Consider the following 18,878-nt stretch of genomic DNA (forward strand, 5'->3'; position numbering starts at 1 on the left):
ACAATTTTGTATTAAACTATTAATTTGTTCACGATAGTTTGTAAAAGAAGTTTGTATTCTTTGCATGTTGCGTTACTTACTAATTTAATGTATGTGACTTTTGTAATAGATATTAATGTAAGATATATTTCGAACTTTACTTTTATTTGAATTTTTTATTTTAATATGATTAACTCAAAATTGAAAAAAAAATGTATTAGTTATTCGGGGATCAGGGACCCTTGGGGATCCCCTGTTATTATTCGGGGAGGGGATGGAGATTCTCTCAAGTAATTCTAACAGGGACGGGGAGGGGACGGGGACATACGCAAAATATCGGGGATGGGTACGGGGAGATCGGTCCCCTCCCCTCCCCTCCCCATTGCCATCCCTAGTGATCTCCTTAATTAATTATGACAACTTATGTATAACTTCCCCCTTTTGTCCCTGAAGAGCATCATTAATGAAAATTTAACTTGGGAGAGCTTCTTTCTAATATCGACAGCAAATGGTCACAGTGTATTTTAAGGCGTGTATGTGTAATAATAGAATTTGCAACAAACTTGGCTTAAATGGCTTCCCATGACAAATGGCAGGTAGCAGCAGTGACTTAGGGCATTAAACTTTGATCATCACCGAATTTTCCTACTTAAATTTTCAATCAAAAAGTTTGCTGCTATAACAAATATATATGATTTGTGAATTTTACAAGAGGTGTTAATTTAATTTGACGATTTTTTTTTTAAATTATAAGATTAATCGAGCTTCTGATCATTTCGAATGTTTTCCGTACATCACGTCTCGCTTTTACCACTGATTAATCAATCACAAAAATATAAATTCACACTGTAAAAAATCAACCCAAAAAAAAAAAGAAATATAATGAGAATCTTGGGCTTGTGAATTTTTGGGTTTGGGCTAACATGAGCACCCCACCGGATACCCGGCTCTTTACAATTACTTTACAATTGATCTCTCTGAAATCTGAATCTTCTTCGGTGTAACTTGTGAGGCAGAGTTTGGGAATTTTGGAAAAGAAGGTATCTAGACATCAAGTCTCTGATACAAATAAATAAGGTCAGTTTGGATTTTACTTTTTCCACTGCATTTATTTATCTATTTATTTATTTTTTTTGAAGTTTTAGATTTCGATCTGGTAATGCGGAACTTGCATACTAATGGGCATTTTGTTTGCATTCTTTCGAACTTATAAATTATCAATTTTTGTAACCCAGGTTGAATGCTTTTCAGTTAAATCTTGATGGGTTTGTTGGGATGTTGATGAGTTTATGAGATTATCTAATAAGCTACTCACTGGCACTTTGTTTTTAAGATTTTTCGCTATATTTTCTTAATGATATGTAATCTCTCACCCTTGTCATTGGGATGAATCTACTTGTTTTATGGCTGCCTGGATTATTCGATCTACTGTGAATGAGTGAGCTATATTTTTTGCAATACGTACATTGATACACTCTGTATCTGACGATCTCCATCGAATATTCTAACTAAAATACTTTCACGGGTTGTTTGGTCTGTAGCATTTTGCTTCCTTACTGGTAGAACTCAACTATATAACACATGCTTTTTAGCATTCACACAGTAGGTGACCTGTGTTGGACCCTCACATACTTGAGATCATTGAATTTAGAAATCTTAAGTGATGTTGTTGGGGTTAGCGGGGATTGCCAAGATGGTTATCTTATTTGAGTATGTTTCATATTTCTTTATATTGTTGTAGCCCATGAGGTTTTTAAAAGAGTACTTTTATTGGTTTTCTTGAATTTTTAAGTGTCTATTCCATCTTGATATGAAACTGTAGTGTGCAGAGAAACATTTTGACTTAATGTCCTTGATGTTTTGTATTTTGAAAAAACATGGGCAGGAGTTATTCCGTTCAGTTTGTTCTATTCTTTCATTTCTACTGCGTACTTAGTCGTGAAGGCGATCGGGAGGTACTCTTTGAAATTGAAGCTGTTTGAAAGTTGTCTAATTTGGTAATGATCATCATGCAGGAAATGGGTTTATGGACGCTGCTGGAAGGTTTTCTGCTTCTTGCAAATGCATTAGCAATAATAAATGAAGATCGTTTCCTTGCACCTAGGGGATGGAGCTTCTCAGAATTTTCTGTGGGGCGGACAAAGTCATTAAAGGGGCAGATCATTGGTCTCATTTATGCAACCCAGTACATGAGAGTTCCTCTTATACTACTCAATGCCATATGCATTGTTGTGAAATTGGTATCTGGGTGATGCTTTACCGGGTAAGATCTCTGTAGAAACACATGATATGTCTATATCTAATGACTTATTGTATTTTGGAATCCCATCCCTCTTTTTTAAATGGTAAAAGTGGATGTAGATAACTTCCCTATTGGTTGGAATTTATTTTCTTCTGGATATGAAGTGGGTCTGAAAATAGTTCTATCATTGAGTTGTAACTTAAGTGAAAAAGAGGTTATAGAAGTGAAAATGGAATAATTTGTTGGCTGGAACTCAAATAGGCCATTGTCGGTGGATCTGGAGTCGGAAAAACTTTTTGCTGTCAAAGATCATGGGGAGTTTAAAAAGTAATGGAGCCTCATCTTTTTCTGGATAAGATTTCACATTAAACCCTGGTATCCAATAGATTTACCTATTGCCATATACGCTTTCCTGTGATATCTGAACTGTGCATCAGAGCGAAAATTTTGAGACTACGGTTAGACATTTTACTTTAAACAAAACTAACTTCCAATTTAAGCTGGCTAGACACATGAAGATATGATAATAGCAAGATAATAATAGCCCCAAAGTCCAAACTGGGGTTAGAGTAAAGGACTGAGAGCAATATGATAATGGGAATATTTCCTGCAGAAGATAGCACCACACACTTCCAGTTCCTGTCTGTCATTCTTCTTGGTCCTATTTTCAATGGTGAAATTATGGATTTCCTAGCTTCAGTTCCTTAGATTGATTGACCAACTAATAGGAGGATTCTTTTGACTCAGGAGAGGAGTGACTCATTTCAGGTTTCCATATAGCCAGAATCATCTTTCTTCAGTTTGATTGGTATCCTATGTTGTCTTTTGCTTGCATTTCTGTGTTCACTCCTCTATTGTTGCTTCTTTTCTTTTCTTTTCTTTTTTTTTTAATAAAAGTTACACCGCACCTCATCCTTTTGCATCCTCAAATTAAATGTATATATTATTGTTTTCTCATGCAGCACTAGTAACTGGCATGCTACAAACAAAATGTGAATTGTTTCACCGGAAACCAATTTTTGGTTGTGTAATTAATTGAATGTCCTTTTTGTCTTATCATTGTATCATGTGCAGGTTTCTTATAATTGAATTACCAAATCTAGAGTCTCCCAGAAGTGCTTTTGCAAAACGGAAGAAGCATTCCTTTAAGAAAATTCTAGTAATTCTTTTAGTCTAGGTGTTGTCTTGTATAATGAGCCCCTGCGGGGGTTGTATTTTAGACTTTACTGACATTGTTTTGGTGTGAGAACAATAATCTGAAATTGGTAGTGTTCATTTCTATTTTTTGTTTCGAAAATAGCTTTTGCTTCTGATTATTCACGATTACGGGGCTGTTTGCCTGTACATCAACTTTGATAGCTCTTAGCAATGCTAAAAGTTTTGTGCTATGAACTCGACGCCACAACATTCATTTTCTCATTTGCTGTCTATACAATTTGATTGTTGAATAGCGTGGTCACTTCAGATTCAGATGTTGCAATCATTAAGAGTTTTTTCACCTTACGGCGCATTAAAGATTCAGCTAAATATTATACATATCATTTGCACTTGTATGAATTTCTAAGTAAGGTTAAATCTATTTCCATTTCGCGGTTAATCATAATTGTGGTGTGTGATTAGAGCACTAATTCTTTTGTGGGCACGAAAGGAGTATCTCACACTTGCCAATTGCCATTAATCGTATGGTAGTGCCACTTAGTCAAAACTAAACCTCAAGTTTTGAAGATTCACAACGTCCATAGCACGTCACGAAAATCAGGAGTCTGGCTTGGTTGTTATTGGGAGTCTTAGGTTGGCTGGTCAACTTGAGGTTTAGTTTTGACTAAGTGGCGCTACCATACGATTAATGGCAATTGGCAAGTGTGAGATTGTTCTTTTACGCATACTTGATGTTAAGACTGACCAGTCTTATGACTTCTAATGCGAGGATTTGAATGGCTTTTTGACTTATACCTATTTTCATAATTAAAATTGAATTCTTTGGATTCGATGTTTATTTTTGCACGAAACCCGACCTTCAAAGTCTTGTTATAAAAGCTAAAGTCGAGTATTAGGATCCCCCTTTAGCTCTTTCAATATTCTCCCATTTCTGTTCTTACATTGTTCGTAGAACTTTTTCAGCATGATGCACAAAACGTCAAGGCATTACAAATTCATAAATTACTTCAATTCAAATTCTACACCCCTTCGAAGTAGGTCAATTTCAAACTTGATATACTAATATCAAGTCCTGTTGACAACTTCAACGAGAGCCTTAAAATTCTTAGTAGAGGAACCATCAGATTCCACAGCCTTAAAAGCAAGTTTCTTAAGAGCACCAACATTCTCTCTCATTCTCTTCCCTTCCTCACTTGACAATACCTGTTTCAGAGCATTCACTGTTTCATCTTTTGTGAATTTCTCACCCTCAACCCCCACACCAATACCCCATGCCGTCTCGATGATCCGCTGGTTCAATGCTTGATCAGCAAAAACAGGCCGGCAGACCATTGGCACGCCGCCGGTAATGCCCTCAATGGTAGAGTTCCATCCACAGTGAGTAACAAATACACAAACTGAAGAATGTTCCAAGATTTTCAATTGAGGAGCCCATGGCACCACTTTCCCATAAGATTTTGTTCTTTCTAAGAACCCTTTTGGCAATTGTTCCTCAGCATTGCCTCTAAAGGACCAAAGAAAAGGAAACCCTATTGCCTCTAGGGCTTCAGCCAATGCTATAACCTCAGCTCGTGGTGGTGTGATCATGCTACCAAAACTGATGTAAATAACTGATGCATTTTCATGTTCATTCAGCCATGGCAGGCAGCCATGAGGATCAGAAACTGGTGGTGGAGATGTTAAGGTGGAAGGTCCAACGTTGAGAAATTTTCGGAATCTTGATTTGAGTGTTTCAACAACAATGGGGTCTAGTTCTTCATAGGAGTTTATGGCAACGACGGTTGCTTTTGGCAGTGTTTTTCCCATTTTGTCCAACATTATTGGGAAAGGTGAATCTAGGGGTCCGGAGATTATTCCTTCAGGTAAGTCCTTTGCGCGAATTGATGAAAATCCTGGGATGGATTCCAGGGTTTGATTTTCAGGTCCTGCATTTGAAAGTGGAAAAATCAATTAATTAAGTAATTAAACAACTAAATAATATTGATAATAACAATAATAATCAACAATAACAATAAAACTTGAGAAAAAGAGTATCTAAAAATTTGTCAGATCAATAATATAACATATCCTAATGTCCACCGATCATGTATATTAGCTTGAAAATAATTTTCTGTATTACGTAACGGTCTTTACCACCAGACCAATGACCTGGTTGTTTTATAACCATGTAACTAATGAATGCAATAACTAAATTGAGTCTATGGTCATACTTACCATTAACTCCGATAATTTCCCGAATAATATCCGAGTCAACGTGAGCAAGCAGCGAACGGGGTCCGGCCGTCCAGTATGCGATCCACGGGACCCGCATCTCCTCGGCCATCTCCGCCGCAAACCAAAGGAAAGCATCGGTGATCAAGCAGCTGATCTCCAGCCCCGTTTTCGCTACCGCCTTTTCCAAAGCTCGCACAAAATTCCCAGGTGTTGCCTTCAGGAAATGCTCCACTGGCTCCCGAGGGTTGCCCGTAAACCTGAAGCCCTCGGGCAAGCCGGACTCAACATTGTAAGGCACTATCTTACAATCTCGAAGCTCATCTTTCTCCGTAAACAATGAGCCGTTGGATTGTGCTGTGCTGAAGAAAGAAAAGGTAACCTCTTCCTCCAGCGCGGCCTCGGAGAGGCGCCGGACGAGGTCAAGGAGGGGAGCTGCATGAGTTCCGAAAGGAAATGCTAAAACAGCTACGTGTCTTCTCTGGGTGCTTCCGGCTGCTTCTGACATTTTGTGTTATTATTACCCGACGAGATATTTGATGTTTTTCCCCTCTTGCTTGTCAAGATATTTAGCAAGAGAAGGAAGACGTTGGTAGCATTTATTGTTCATGATAATGGCTAGGTTTGTTAATCTTCATTAAATAATATTAGTTTCAACTCCTTGAGGAAAATCTGGCGCGTCAATTAAATTAACGTGATTGAGAGCAAAGTTTTGAAAGATCGTGAGAATTTAGAAAATGGTTAACAAGGAGAAGTTCGGTAGCTTCTACCGTCCATGAAAATGGCCGAGTTTGTGAATGTTTGATTAGTGTCTTGTAAAATTGGAGGAAATTGAGGAAACCATCCATACATAGCATGATATTATTAGATTATTATAAACTGTCGTGCCACCTTTAATATAAGGGAAAAGCAATACCTTAATTGTTAGGTAAGTGCTAACCTACATTCAATGTAACTTACACAATTCATCTCAACCACATAAAATTATGGGACTCATAATTTGTGTGGTTGAGATAAATTGTGTATATTACATTAAATATAACTTAAAGACTCCCTAATTGTTATGTACGTGACAATATTTTACTAGATCAGCGTATGAATTTTTGCAATGTATGTATTTTAAATTTTTGGCATATATGTATTTTAAATTCATTTTTCTTCCGAGTTGTGATTGATGAATTTAAAAATATATATTTGTATAGATGTCAAAAATTAATTGGATCAGAACAAGGATGATGACATGTTAACTATCATGCTCAAGTGATTCACGTCTATTGGATCGGCTTAATTTGCATGGTTGAAGCTTGGAATAATATTTAATTGTTTCCCGGGGATCCTGAAATCTGCAGCCAACGTGGATGCGTTTAGATCTTTCAGTTGTTTGTGGTTGTGGTAGATTTTTTTTTTCCCCTCTCTCTCTCTTTCTTTCTTTCTTTCTCTCTCTCTCTCTCTCTCACTGGCACATAGAATATTGAGGCTCAAACGCCTTCCGTCCCTGGAAAGGGCCTGCTGATTAAATGACAAATTTCAATTCTGATGTTGTCACAGAAAATGCATTTCATTCACATGATTTTCCTCATGTCTTAATGGTCCACGCATGACTAATTCCTATGAAATTAATGTACCATTAACACTTTATCTTGATTGGTAAATATTTTTTTATTGCTAGTAGTTTATTAAAACTATTCTTAATCAAGTTTATTATAGTGCATTATAAATTTATATCCTCACTGATATTTGGAAAAATATTTAATAAATTTATATTAATGGATGATATATTCATTTCTACACAATTAATTTGAGTCCTACCAATTCTTATAATTTTAAATCGTTTTGAAAATTTGAGATTGCGGATGTTGCCATTCAATTATAAACTCATTAGCTAACAATAAATATGTACAGAGGATAGAAGGATAAATTTTAAAATACATAAGAGGTATTATGTTAGTCATATAATAAATAAATGATATTATGATATGTGTTCATTTATTTTTGAAAATCATTATGCAAGTGGTGGTTATATTAAATTTAGTTATACATGTTATACATACATTAATTAACTATATACCTTTTATATATTCTAGTATTATTCGGTTAGAGGGTATAAAGGATGTGTAACTTATGGTGAGAAACTTTATGGATTATATAAATGAATATAGAAATATTTATTAGCGTTAGGTGGCGAGTCTAATCTAGCTACAATAAACGAATCAATGTCTCTCTTCTCGAAGAATTTTGGAAAACTTTAAGACGTTGCTTCTTGGTACGTCTTCAATGCTGAAAAAGTTTAGGAAACCTTTTTAATTTCTCTACAATAAATTAAGGAAATTTTGATTACAAACAAGTTCTATTGGCTTTGGTAGAGTTTTGGTATTGTTATTGCAAATTTTTGCTCAATGGATATCAATTGATCTATGTTCTGAACTTTTTTACACAGTTCTGAACTTTTTTCAAAATTAAGTTTTGTGACTTATTTTATCCTTAAGACAAATGTTTTAAATCACATCTCTTCTTGTGATTAATTATTCTACAAAACAAAACAATTATCAAAGGGGGTTGGCGTGCCAGCTATAACCTTCTAACATTTAAGTCAGTTTTTTTTACTCAAATTTTATAGAGAGAAAATATGGAATGAGATGGGCAGATTTTTTGTACTCATTTTATACCCCTTTTTTCTTTACCTTCAAATGGGGATCTTGGCCTTTAAATATGTATCTTTGTGTCAATTGGAGAGGTTAAGTGGCAATTTTCTTGTCACAAGTGTCATTCGAAGTCCATGCACGGAGACATATACTTATACGTGTCAATACTTATTTATAAACAATATTTTTTAGACATTTGTCATATTTTTTGGCTTTTGTCCTTCAATGGGCTTGAGCTTGAATTCGGCGCTTATATTGATTCCTTATAAAAAAGATTGATTTTATAACATTTTGCCTATAAGCATAATCTGTAGAATTTAATCTTTGCCCATGGCGCATTTCGTAAAACGTACATTTGCCAGTAGGTGTATTTTATAAAATGTTTTACCCGTAAGTACATTATGCAAAATACTTATTTACCAGTAGGCGCATTCCGTAAAATATATATTTGCTCGTAAACTCATTCCATAAAATATGTATTTGTCCATAAGCTGATTTCGTAGAATGTCTATTTGCTTGTAAGTGCATTCCATAGAATGCATATTTGCCCATAGGCGTATTCCATAGAATGTATATTTATCCGCATGCGCATTTTGTAAAATGTGCATTTACCTAAAAACACATTTCGTAAAATGTATATTTGCCCACATGTGCATACTGCAAAATGTACATTTGCTCATAAACTCTTACTTAGAAATATTTTTTTAAAGTATGAAGGTCATTTTTTGTAAAGAATAAACCTATATAATTCTTTATAAATAATAGACCTAGATCATTCTCTGTAAATAATGGATTTATGTCTTTCTTTGTTGAATCATGTCTTGGCGTTTTGTTAAAGACTTTCTCTTTTATGCATTTTACTTTAAAATATTTTATAGCTCTTTACGCGTTTTACTAAGAAATATTTTATAAGTGCCTAGGTCAATCTTTGTAAGGAGTGGATATACGTTGTTCTTTATAAAAAATCAACCTATGTCATTACTTATAAGTATAGGACCTAGGTCGTTCTTTATACAAAGTAAACGTAGATCGTTCTTTATAAAGAATGGATCTAAGTTTTTTTTTTTTTTAAAGATTGGACTTAGGTCATTCTCTATAAAAATAAGCTTAGGTCTTTTTTTGTAGAATCATGCTTTTGGCGTTTTATCGTATCTTGCATTTAGATACTTTACTTAGAATTTTAAGTACCTATGTCAATCTTATATGATGGGCCTAAGTTATTTCATATAAAATACTTTTATTGGGCTTATATTTTTTGTAGGTTTTAGGCGTTTCATAATTTGGTCCAACAGACACATTTGTTTACAATAAGAGTTTGTGATTCTATATTATTTATTAATTATTAAGTTTAACTAATATTTTGATTAGCACTGTAAATGAATGTCCGTACAAATTTATTCAATTCAACAATATTTTTATTAAAACAGAGAATTCGTCAGTATTGGTTTAACTGTAATTATAGTACCCTAAGGATATATCTTATTTCACAGTTTAAGCATCGTTAGATAATGAGAATTTCTTCAGTGTTTTTGTTATTTTTTAGTACTTTTGTTACTTTAATTATAAGATAGGTTAAAGAATCTTCGCTGGATCGTATTGATTTATGTAAAACAGAGCAAACGAAAGTAAATAAAAAATGGCAAAACAAAATTTTATAGAAGCCGCTCCGTTGATTGAGGTGGTAATATACATTGCATCTCCGTCGATTAAGGATGTGGCCTTTTTCATAATAAATTCCGGAATTTCGCCGATATCATTGTTGAATAAAGACATATTCTATTCTCTCAATTTGACTTCTGTCACAAAAAAAAATAAAAATTCATCTTCTTACTCGTGCATTCACATTATTTCTTGAGATGATCGATTTCAGGTCTTAATTTCATTTATTGACAAATTAGTTCAATTTATTTATATTTTTTTTATCGTGGGCCGACACAGCCTATTTCTGTCGCATACAATCTATGAATATTGTTTACATTTTAGCTGAATTTGCAGTTTTAGAAATTAAGGACCTCTCTTTTTAATTGTGAAGGAAATAATATAATCACCTGTGTCATATCAAATCCAGCTTCGAAAGTATCAGAACAGGTGCCCATGATTTTTGGTTGACAATTGTAAAGTTGGAGGTGGAATTTACAAAGATTCCGAGCATTTTTCTTATTTAAAAAAAAAAATTAGGATTATATTATGCCAGCATAAAATTTAGAGAATAAATTTGTCAGTGACACAGCGTTTCAAAAAGAATAATTGATGGTTTGTACATCCATTTCTAAAAATATATAAAGGCCATGGTTATCGTGAAATTACTTTAAAGTAAAGTATAAATCATAATCATACACAGTAAAGTGATAAATAGTAAAATAATATATTATAATTTTGATCGTATGGTTATGAAAGATTACTCTATCTTAAAACGGTTTCAATATACCCAAATCCATATATAAAACACACTTTAAGAATGATACAAATTTATTTTTACTTAGTAATTATTTTTAATGTTGTTAGAACACTTAAGAGATATTTTTATATTGCCAGTTGTACTATAGTATCTATGACTTTTAAACATATTTGGTATCACTTATCTAATATTATAAGTGTTTGTTTAATATTATAAGCTCTTTTCATATTTTTTTAATTGTTATTTAGATTCCTTCGAGTAGAATTTTTAAAGATCAAATAAACTACTTTATCTCCACTAGTAAAAAGTTAAATTTTAGTGTCTGTTTGGTATAATTTATCTAATGGTCATAAGTGCTTATTTAATCTCGTAAGCTCTTATTCAAAATTTTTGTTGTTGTTTTTCTTTTTTTCCCGCATAGCTTTTGAAAATTAAATACTCTATTTAATCTCTACTAATAAAAACTCAAATTTTGAATTTTGGGAAGAAGAAGTTAAAAAGCTTTTTAAAAATGTTAAAATATCTTAATATTATCTACTTATTTGATATTTTTATTTTATTTTTTGTATAACGTAACTTTAAAAAACTTGCTTATTAAAGTAATTTTATAATTTTAATAAAAGTTCTTATTGACGGCCAAACAAGTAAATTTTTTTTTGGGTAAAAGCTCTACTTATAAAAGCTTTACTAATAAAAAATTCTACTTAAATAAACTTTACTTGAAGTGTTGTACCAAACGTACCCTTAAACTTTTAGGAATAGAGATTGAAAAGCTTTTTTAAAATATTAAAATATTTAAAATATACTTAAGTTATTTTGACAATCTTATATTATTCATTTAATAACATAACTTAAAAAAAATACCTATTAAAGTAATTTTATAATTTTTAATAAAAACTTTCACTGACAACCAAATAATTAAAATTTTTTAATACAAACTTTATTTATAAATGCTCTAGTTAAATATGTTTTACTTAAAAATGTATACTAAACAAAGATTTAATATTCAATATTTTTGGCCTAAACACATATCTTTAGCAACGTGGTATGATCCAATTGGATTTCACGTAAGCTAAGATTTTTATTATTCAATTTCAAAGCTCTGAGCAGGTCCAAAATTATTAAACTATCGAATTGGATATTCAGACCTCTATGCCCTTCTATTTTCAATACTTCCAATCCAAACTAGCGTCTCTATGCGTGTCCTCCTTTATCAACATTGAAATAAATGGCAAGAAAAGGCCGTCCCTAATATGATCCTTTGACCATAATTTCAAATTAATTTAAATTTTAGATTTTTTTTAACATGTCTCCTAAGAATAAATGTTATAATGATATTATCATGTTCAATAATATCATACATAAAAACTTAAGATATAATATTACTTTCAAAATCTCAAAAAATGTGGTTTTGTCATACTAATTGTGTGTCAAGTGATTAAAATCTTATCTTCTTTTGAGTGATGATACAGTCACAAAACTCTTGTACAAACTGATGTGGCATTAATTCATTGATTGAATGAAAATATAAAATAATATAAATAAATCACGTGGTTCAAGAATATTTAATTCAACCAATGAATTAATGTTTTATCAGTTTATACAAAATAATTTTGTACAAGAATTTGTGGTTGTATCATCACTCTTTTTTTTTTATTTTATTGTTACGTTAAGATTTATATAATATCCAACTATTTATCATATTAGTTTATATATAAATTTTCTATCCTAAATTTGTAAATGCAGGGAGTCGTCATTTTACAATAACTCTAGATGATTGTACCATTGCATTCTAATTTTTTTTTAATGAACAAAACACTGAGATAAGTAACAAAAAATTTGAGATGTTGTCCACTCGGTCGATTGTATTTTATTCTTACTGAATATTTATTTGAAGAAAAAGATAACAATTACACTTTAAATAATTTTTACTATTACTATTACTATTTTGAAACCTATAGTGTTAATGTGTTTTCTTTTGGATAACAAGTTTTACTAACTACTCCGATTCCCCTCCCTCTTCTAATTTAGTAAAGTTAATTATATGAAGAGATGATGAATGATTTTCATCTTCTCCGTTTCTTGCGGCGGATGAATGAAAATAAAAACTTAAAGATAAGGCCAACACTAGCTATGAAATATTAATTAGAAATTAGTTTTAATTAGCTTGAAAACTTTGTCGCCCCTCAAAACAAATGCGGCAATCATTATCGAACATGGATGCCACCTCATAGTTGACACTTTATACCCTCTTCCAAAACCAACTACTACCAGAATTTCAACAGCAACAATAATTATAAATGCAATGCCACATTAATTGTAATTAAAATCACAACACAGTATTCACAAACACACATCTCCGAAATGAGCAAATTAATCCTTGCCACCGTCGGCATTTTGCTGCTGCTCATTTCAAGCAGCAATGCTAGCAGCAACAGTAATTACTGGAGCCTAGCAAATCAGTTCCTGGTGCCTCAGAATGCAGCTCGTTACGCTCTTAGAATGAGGCCAATGCAATGGGACCCCAATCTGGCGAGATATGCACAGCAATATGCAAACAAGAGGAGGTATGATTGTGAGCTGAAGCATTCTAACGGACCTTACGGGGAGAACATTTTTTGGGGCAGCGGCAACGGGTGGACGCCGGCGCAGGCAGTCATGGCGTGGATTTCGGAGAAGAAGTCGTATGATTATTGGTCGAATTCGTGCTCCGGCGGGCAGCAATGTGGGCATTATACACAGGTTGTGCGGAGCAGAACAAGGAGAGTTGGATGCGCGAAAGTGACTTGTTTTGGTGGAAGAGGTGTTTTCATAACTTGCAATTACGATCCTCCTGGTAATTATATTGGAGAAAGGCCTTATTAGTTATCTAAATTGATTTTTGATGATTTTTCAAGAAATTTTGTGCGTGTCCCCTTTTATTTTTTGGGATTGTGTTTTTTGCCAATGGAAAACTAGAACATGGGCTGCTTGTGTGTCTTGATGTATAAAGTCTTTAAGAGACTTTATTTTTCTTTATTCGTGTTTTTGCACTATTAATTATGTAAAATTAAAAAAAAAAGTAATTAAAAAAAAAGGCAAAGCTTAATTATGCCTTCGAATTATATATATATGTATATACTGTCAACTGTCAAGTGTTATTGTTAGTAAGCTCTCTTGAAGTGTATTTATATCTATATACGTATTCTTTAATTTCGCCCAACTAATTAAGGGAAAGTGAATTTCAGGCTCGATGTCTTCACTTTCTTTTCTTTGGCCAATTTTTTTAGTAAAAAAATAATTTTGAATTATATGTGCATACTTAGGGCGTGATATTGTGTGTTTTTGATTCGTTTTCGGCTAATTTTTTAGACCATTCACTTATGCTTACAGTTGCAGGCTTCTTCCTCTCGTTTTGTTTTGCTTCGCTTCTTTTTTTTTTTCTTTCTTTTTCTTTTTGAGTGATGGATTACATATATTTTTCATCAAGTGCAATGCTTTTTTGTTTCTATCTTTCTATCGGAAATCATGAATTGCGTTCCAAAACATAGTGCCTCTTGCATGCTGAAAGATTATTAACACCTAGAAAGGAAGAAGGAGGAGACAATGAATAAGATAGACAAAATAATTATGCCACTTACGAAAAAGGTATGTGGGTTCCACCCTTAAATGGAAATTCCATAATTAAATTTGCGAAAATTGTCACATATTCTGTCATTATGATGGGGAAAAAGGGAGAAAAAGAAACATTTCTTCTATCTGTGTTCTCTACTGCTGATTACTATTAATTAAAATCCATTTAATTTCTTTTAATTGTAAAAATTAGTTTATATTTTAATTTGATCCTTGTTAGATTGGATTAAATTTTGAAAAAAAATCATTAACTATAAAAATACTTTATTTTTGCTGAGTGCAAATAAATAAGTGTTACTTAAGATTTGGTTCGATTGAGTCATAATGGAGAAACTCTGTGTTTGTGTGTGTGTGTTGATAAAGAGATGAACGCTACAACATAAAGAGGGACTCCGGCAGGACCATAATGCAGACACTATAACCTCATGTTATAAAAAAATTATATGCAAACATGAGCGGCCAAACATAAAATAAAAATAACAATGGGTAAAATTTCAATTCAGTTGTTCATTTTTCCTAGAACTTTTATTTGGCTAGTCCTGCTGTCACAGGCTAGCTCGAATAGCTTTCTGCCCTGGAGCGACCTTATGTAATCATTTATTTCTAATACTTTGCCTTATCTTAAGGAGCTGCTTAATCAGTTATAGAAAACAATAAGATACAGTAGATTTTAAAACATGCATAATAACTAGCACGGTCACTCTCTACGGTAGATTAATGACATTCATATAGAAGATTACTAACAAAATGATAATCATAAAAGTAGAACTCTTATTGATAGTAAAGATAGTCGAATACAAACCATCATACTTGCTACTGTCGCTAACATTTTAATTTCCATAAGAACAATATACTTCATTTTTATAAAATACATGCTAATTAAACCTACATATTTAATTACACCATACCATGTTACAATACCATGTGTCCACATATATACCCCCAATTCCCAATTCATATATGGTACCAATACAAGACATCAATACGGCCTTTCACCAACATAATTACCAACAGGGTCATAGTTACAAGTCATAAACACATCACCACTGTCACAAACAACACGAGCACATCCAATCCTCCTCGTATTCTTCCAGACAATCTGCGTATAATGCCCGCACTGCTGCCCCTCTTGGCACGTATTCGTGGCGTACGTATAGTACTTCTCTTCTCCGGCCCATACACTCACTGCGTCCCTCGGCGTCCACGTCGACCCACTGCCCCAAAATATGTTCTCGCCAAGCTTGAAATTGTCCTCCGGGAACGAATGCTGCAGTTTGCAATCCGCTTTCCTTTGGTTCGCCCACCACCTCGCGTATTTCTCTAAGTCATAGTCCCACATCAACGGTAGCTCCCATTTCATGGCCCTAACTAAGTTGTGATCAAACAAGAACTGAAGTGCCTCACCTATGCAACCCCAGCATAGTTGCTTGGAGACCCTGTATATGGTTGCGTTGTCGTTGTCCGGGCTTAAACGGTGCGTCTCAGGTTGAGAAGTGACCAACAGAGTCTTAGTGGTGATGATGAACAGAACAATAATCTTGCAGAGAGGCTGCAATTGGGGCTTCATTTTTGTGTCTGTCGCACGAAATTTGAAGGAGTAATCTAATTCTATTCGACCGTGTGTGTGTGGGTGTGTGTGAAGATATATATGGTGGTGGGGCTACAAAATAAAGAGCAAATGCCACTAATTTCAGTGAATTGCAAGCTCCAATGAGTGCAGAGAGTTGAATTATTTTAGCTTAGTGTGAATGGGAGAGTGTTTGTTTTTTTGCATGGCCTAATTGAATGATTGAATTTCGAAGGTGTCTCGTGAGCTGGACCAGCTGGTTTATGTTGCGCCCGTGAACCCTAAATAGGACAATATTGCGGTCGGCATGGATCATTCCAGAATCAACGTGTCATCATTTTATTCGACATAAAAAAAAGACTAAAACCAAAATAGAGCTAAAAATGTAAAAGGCCAAAAAGAAGAACCTAAATCGTACACGTGATTGACATAACATGTCATAAAATAATTTAGTGTTTCAATGTTCTTAATTTTATGTGCTACATTATCAGGCTATTTTAATACTAGCATTGACCCTCCATTTATGATGTATTTACCTTTAAAATTGAGGAATGAGAATCTAAAATCTAACTCATTGACTTTGCTTACTTACAAAAATAAAAAGGAGAATGAAAAAAAAAAGGTAAATCCCAAGTGAAGTTGAAAATTAAATTTTTATTCTTTGAACACACTATTTTACCATCACTTAAATTTATTAATTTCACTTTGTAATAAATAATAATAATTCTTCTTCTTCTTCAATTATTAATTGGTACACATAATCAACGTACGTTTGTCTATTTCAATTAGGACAAAGGTTTCAAAAGTTTACATCTTCTCCAGAAAATTAAATCTTGCCCTGTTTTCAAAGTAAAAACATATATCATAACAAATAGATTTCACCTCTTTCCACCAGAATTTAGATTTGTCACAAAATTGCATCTCCTTTTCTCTTCCATATCTTCCCTAATCTTCAACTTAACTTGGGCTTTTGAAAAGTGGCGTCTTGTATTAATTTTGCACACATTGCAATAGAAAGAACCAAAAACGAAAATGCAAAAGCTTCAAGCACGATAGCATTAATCCAACACCATCTTACAAACATATATTCAAAGAAATCAATCTTGCATGTCTTTGGACCGCTTTGGAAAAGCCGGAATTTGTTTTTGTAGCTTTAAAATTTTCTTGTGGTTACAAACCCAAAAACCAATTGATAAATTTTCCAAGACTTGCATTGTGTTTCAACAAACAACAGGGCACACTCTCTGGCTCAGCCCACTAAACATATCCAGAACTAATGTCTCCTAGTAGCAAAGGAAACCATTAACGAGCCTAATGAAACATGAAGAATCAAACATTTTAGTAGTAAAATCAAACAAATTGACTCAGGTAGTAAGGCACATATGATTATGAACAAAGTATTTTTTGACAAAGCCGCATCTTGTCCAAGATAAGAACTTCCAAATTGGGGGAGTTCTTGAGAAAGGTTGATAACAATTTCCAAATCAGTCAACACTGAGTTCTAGAATTTCCATTGTGCCTGAATCATCAAATTAAAATGTTGTAGTTACTCAAGACAGAAGAATTGTATTTAATTTAGGGTTAGGCTACTTCTAATGTACAGTAGTTACTCTTTACTAGGTTCAAGTAAATTTTCTTACAAAAGAGTTGCATAAACAGAAATATAAATTATTAAGCTGATCGTTAACCACATTCTTGAGCACTAAAATGAACTTCATACCAACGTTCATTATTAAGAAATTACTTAGATATTGCCTATATTATTTCTAACTTAAATCATCCAAATTCACATATATAGAAGTAGGACCAAATCCAACAATGGAATTAAACAAATTGACTATTTCTAAGTCTTTCTCACCTTCACATTGGATTCTCTTGACATGGAACAACAAACAATGAGGCACACACTGTGGTCCAATCCATTCAACTTTTTGATATAGAAAACCAATATCAATCTACTGATAGTAAATTAAGAAAAATTAATGAATACCAGAAACAACAAATGAAATATCACTTGGTTCAAAACGTTCATCTTCATCACATCTAAGTTAGGCAAACTGTTCATTCTCTCATTGCAAATATATAGATATTGGCTATATTTCCTCTTCAGAAAAACATCCACAGTTATGTACAGCATGTAAACAGAACCAATTGCAACAAAGATATTAAACAAAAAGTCCAAGCTGAGAACACAATATTACCAACTTAACTACAAAAACTTTTTAGGAGAAAACAGAACCCAACCATTTCAACAAGAAAACAAGTCCAAAAATCAAATTCATTTCTTCTCAAGACAAAGATGTGGATCACACAGTCTAATGATAGGAACCAATCGTAGACAAAATTTTTGATTCTCTCGACATGAAATAACGATCTGTGGTTCAATCCAATGAGTTATTTAAGCAACACAAATATTGATGTCATGAATGCAAGCAAGAACAAGTGTCAAAAACAACAAATTAACTAACATGTGGTCTAAAAGTTCATCGCTTGCTTTCCTTTATGTAAGGCGAACAGTTAGGTACATCTAGAAGCTTAATTTGTCGACTATATTAATAAGACTATTATCTTAATAAAACTGCAAAGAGTAGGGGACTGCCACAAATTAAGAGTTGCTAAAACTTCTAAAAGGAGGTTGTTCAAAATAAATTCCTTTGCCCCAAGCTGTCAACTTTTGTTAATAAATTTGAGTACCTCAAATCAATTTAAAAGTTGACTCCTCTATGATTTAAAGATTATATTTACTATATAATATTAACTTTTATTTTATATTTATAACTTTTTTTTTCACTCTCAAACAGGGCCTTACATCTATAAATTTAGATTTAGAGATGTCAAATACCAAATTGTGCAAGGAAAGGAGGGTCTCATGATTTTGATCACTTCAAATACATCCAATATAATTTGAAGAACACACTAATGTCCAATGTGAAATCATTAGTCTGAATTGTATAGCATAAGTGAGGATTATTTATGAAAATATTATACAGAAGGAGAGGGAATCAAAATCACTTTCACTCGGTGAAGGATATTTGTTGAATAAAAATAGGTATGTTTAGAAGTGAGCGA

The 18,878-nt window shown here is 33.1% G+C and overlaps 4 protein-coding genes across 4 annotated transcripts; 2 read left to right on the plus strand and 2 right to left on the minus strand.

The window, feature by feature from the left end:
- Window positions 1–888: 888 nt before the first annotated feature.
- On the plus strand, window positions 889–3,502 carry LOC102623722 (uncharacterized). Its single transcript, XM_006474084.4, has 3 exons — window positions 889–1,056; window positions 1,995–2,242; window positions 3,296–3,502. Exon 2 carries the CDS (start codon window positions 1,998–2,000, stop codon window positions 2,229–2,231), a length of 234 nt encoding a protein of 77 aa, XP_006474147.1. The 5' UTR covers window positions 889–1,056; window positions 1,995–1,997; the 3' UTR covers window positions 2,232–2,242; window positions 3,296–3,502.
- A 726-nt stretch (window positions 3,503–4,228) lies between these two features.
- Window positions 4,229–6,436, minus strand: LOC102623422 (anthocyanidin 3-O-glucosyltransferase UFGT-like). The gene is made up of 2 exons (XM_006474083.4): window positions 5,594–6,436; window positions 4,229–5,304 (listed from the first exon to the last, which is right to left on the minus strand). The coding sequence occupies exons 1-2, from the start codon at window positions 6,096–6,098 to the stop codon at window positions 4,445–4,447; spliced, it is 1,365 nt and encodes a 454-aa protein (XP_006474146.1). The 5' UTR covers window positions 6,099–6,436; the 3' UTR covers window positions 4,229–4,444.
- Window positions 6,437–12,826: 6,390 nt separating this feature from the next.
- Window positions 12,827–13,748, plus strand: LOC102623146 (pathogenesis-related protein PR-1). Its single transcript, XM_006474082.4, has one exon. The coding sequence runs from the start codon at window positions 12,995–12,997 to the stop codon at window positions 13,493–13,495; it is 501 nt and encodes a 166-aa protein (XP_006474145.1). The 5' UTR covers window positions 12,827–12,994; the 3' UTR covers window positions 13,496–13,748.
- Window positions 13,749–14,993: 1,245 nt separating this feature from the next.
- Window positions 14,994–16,023, minus strand: LOC102622841 (pathogenesis-related protein PR-1). The gene has a single exon (XM_006474081.4). It carries the CDS (start codon window positions 15,807–15,809, stop codon window positions 15,222–15,224), a length of 588 nt encoding a protein of 195 aa, XP_006474144.1. The 5' UTR covers window positions 15,810–16,023; the 3' UTR covers window positions 14,994–15,221.
- Window positions 16,024–18,878: the final 2,855 nt, after the last annotated feature.

The sequence above is a fragment of the Citrus sinensis genome, chromosome 9 (assembly GCF_022201045.2).
Source record: "Citrus sinensis cultivar Valencia sweet orange chromosome 9, DVS_A1.0, whole genome shotgun sequence".
Lineage (NCBI taxonomy): Eukaryota > Viridiplantae > Streptophyta > Magnoliopsida > Sapindales > Rutaceae > Citrus > Citrus sinensis.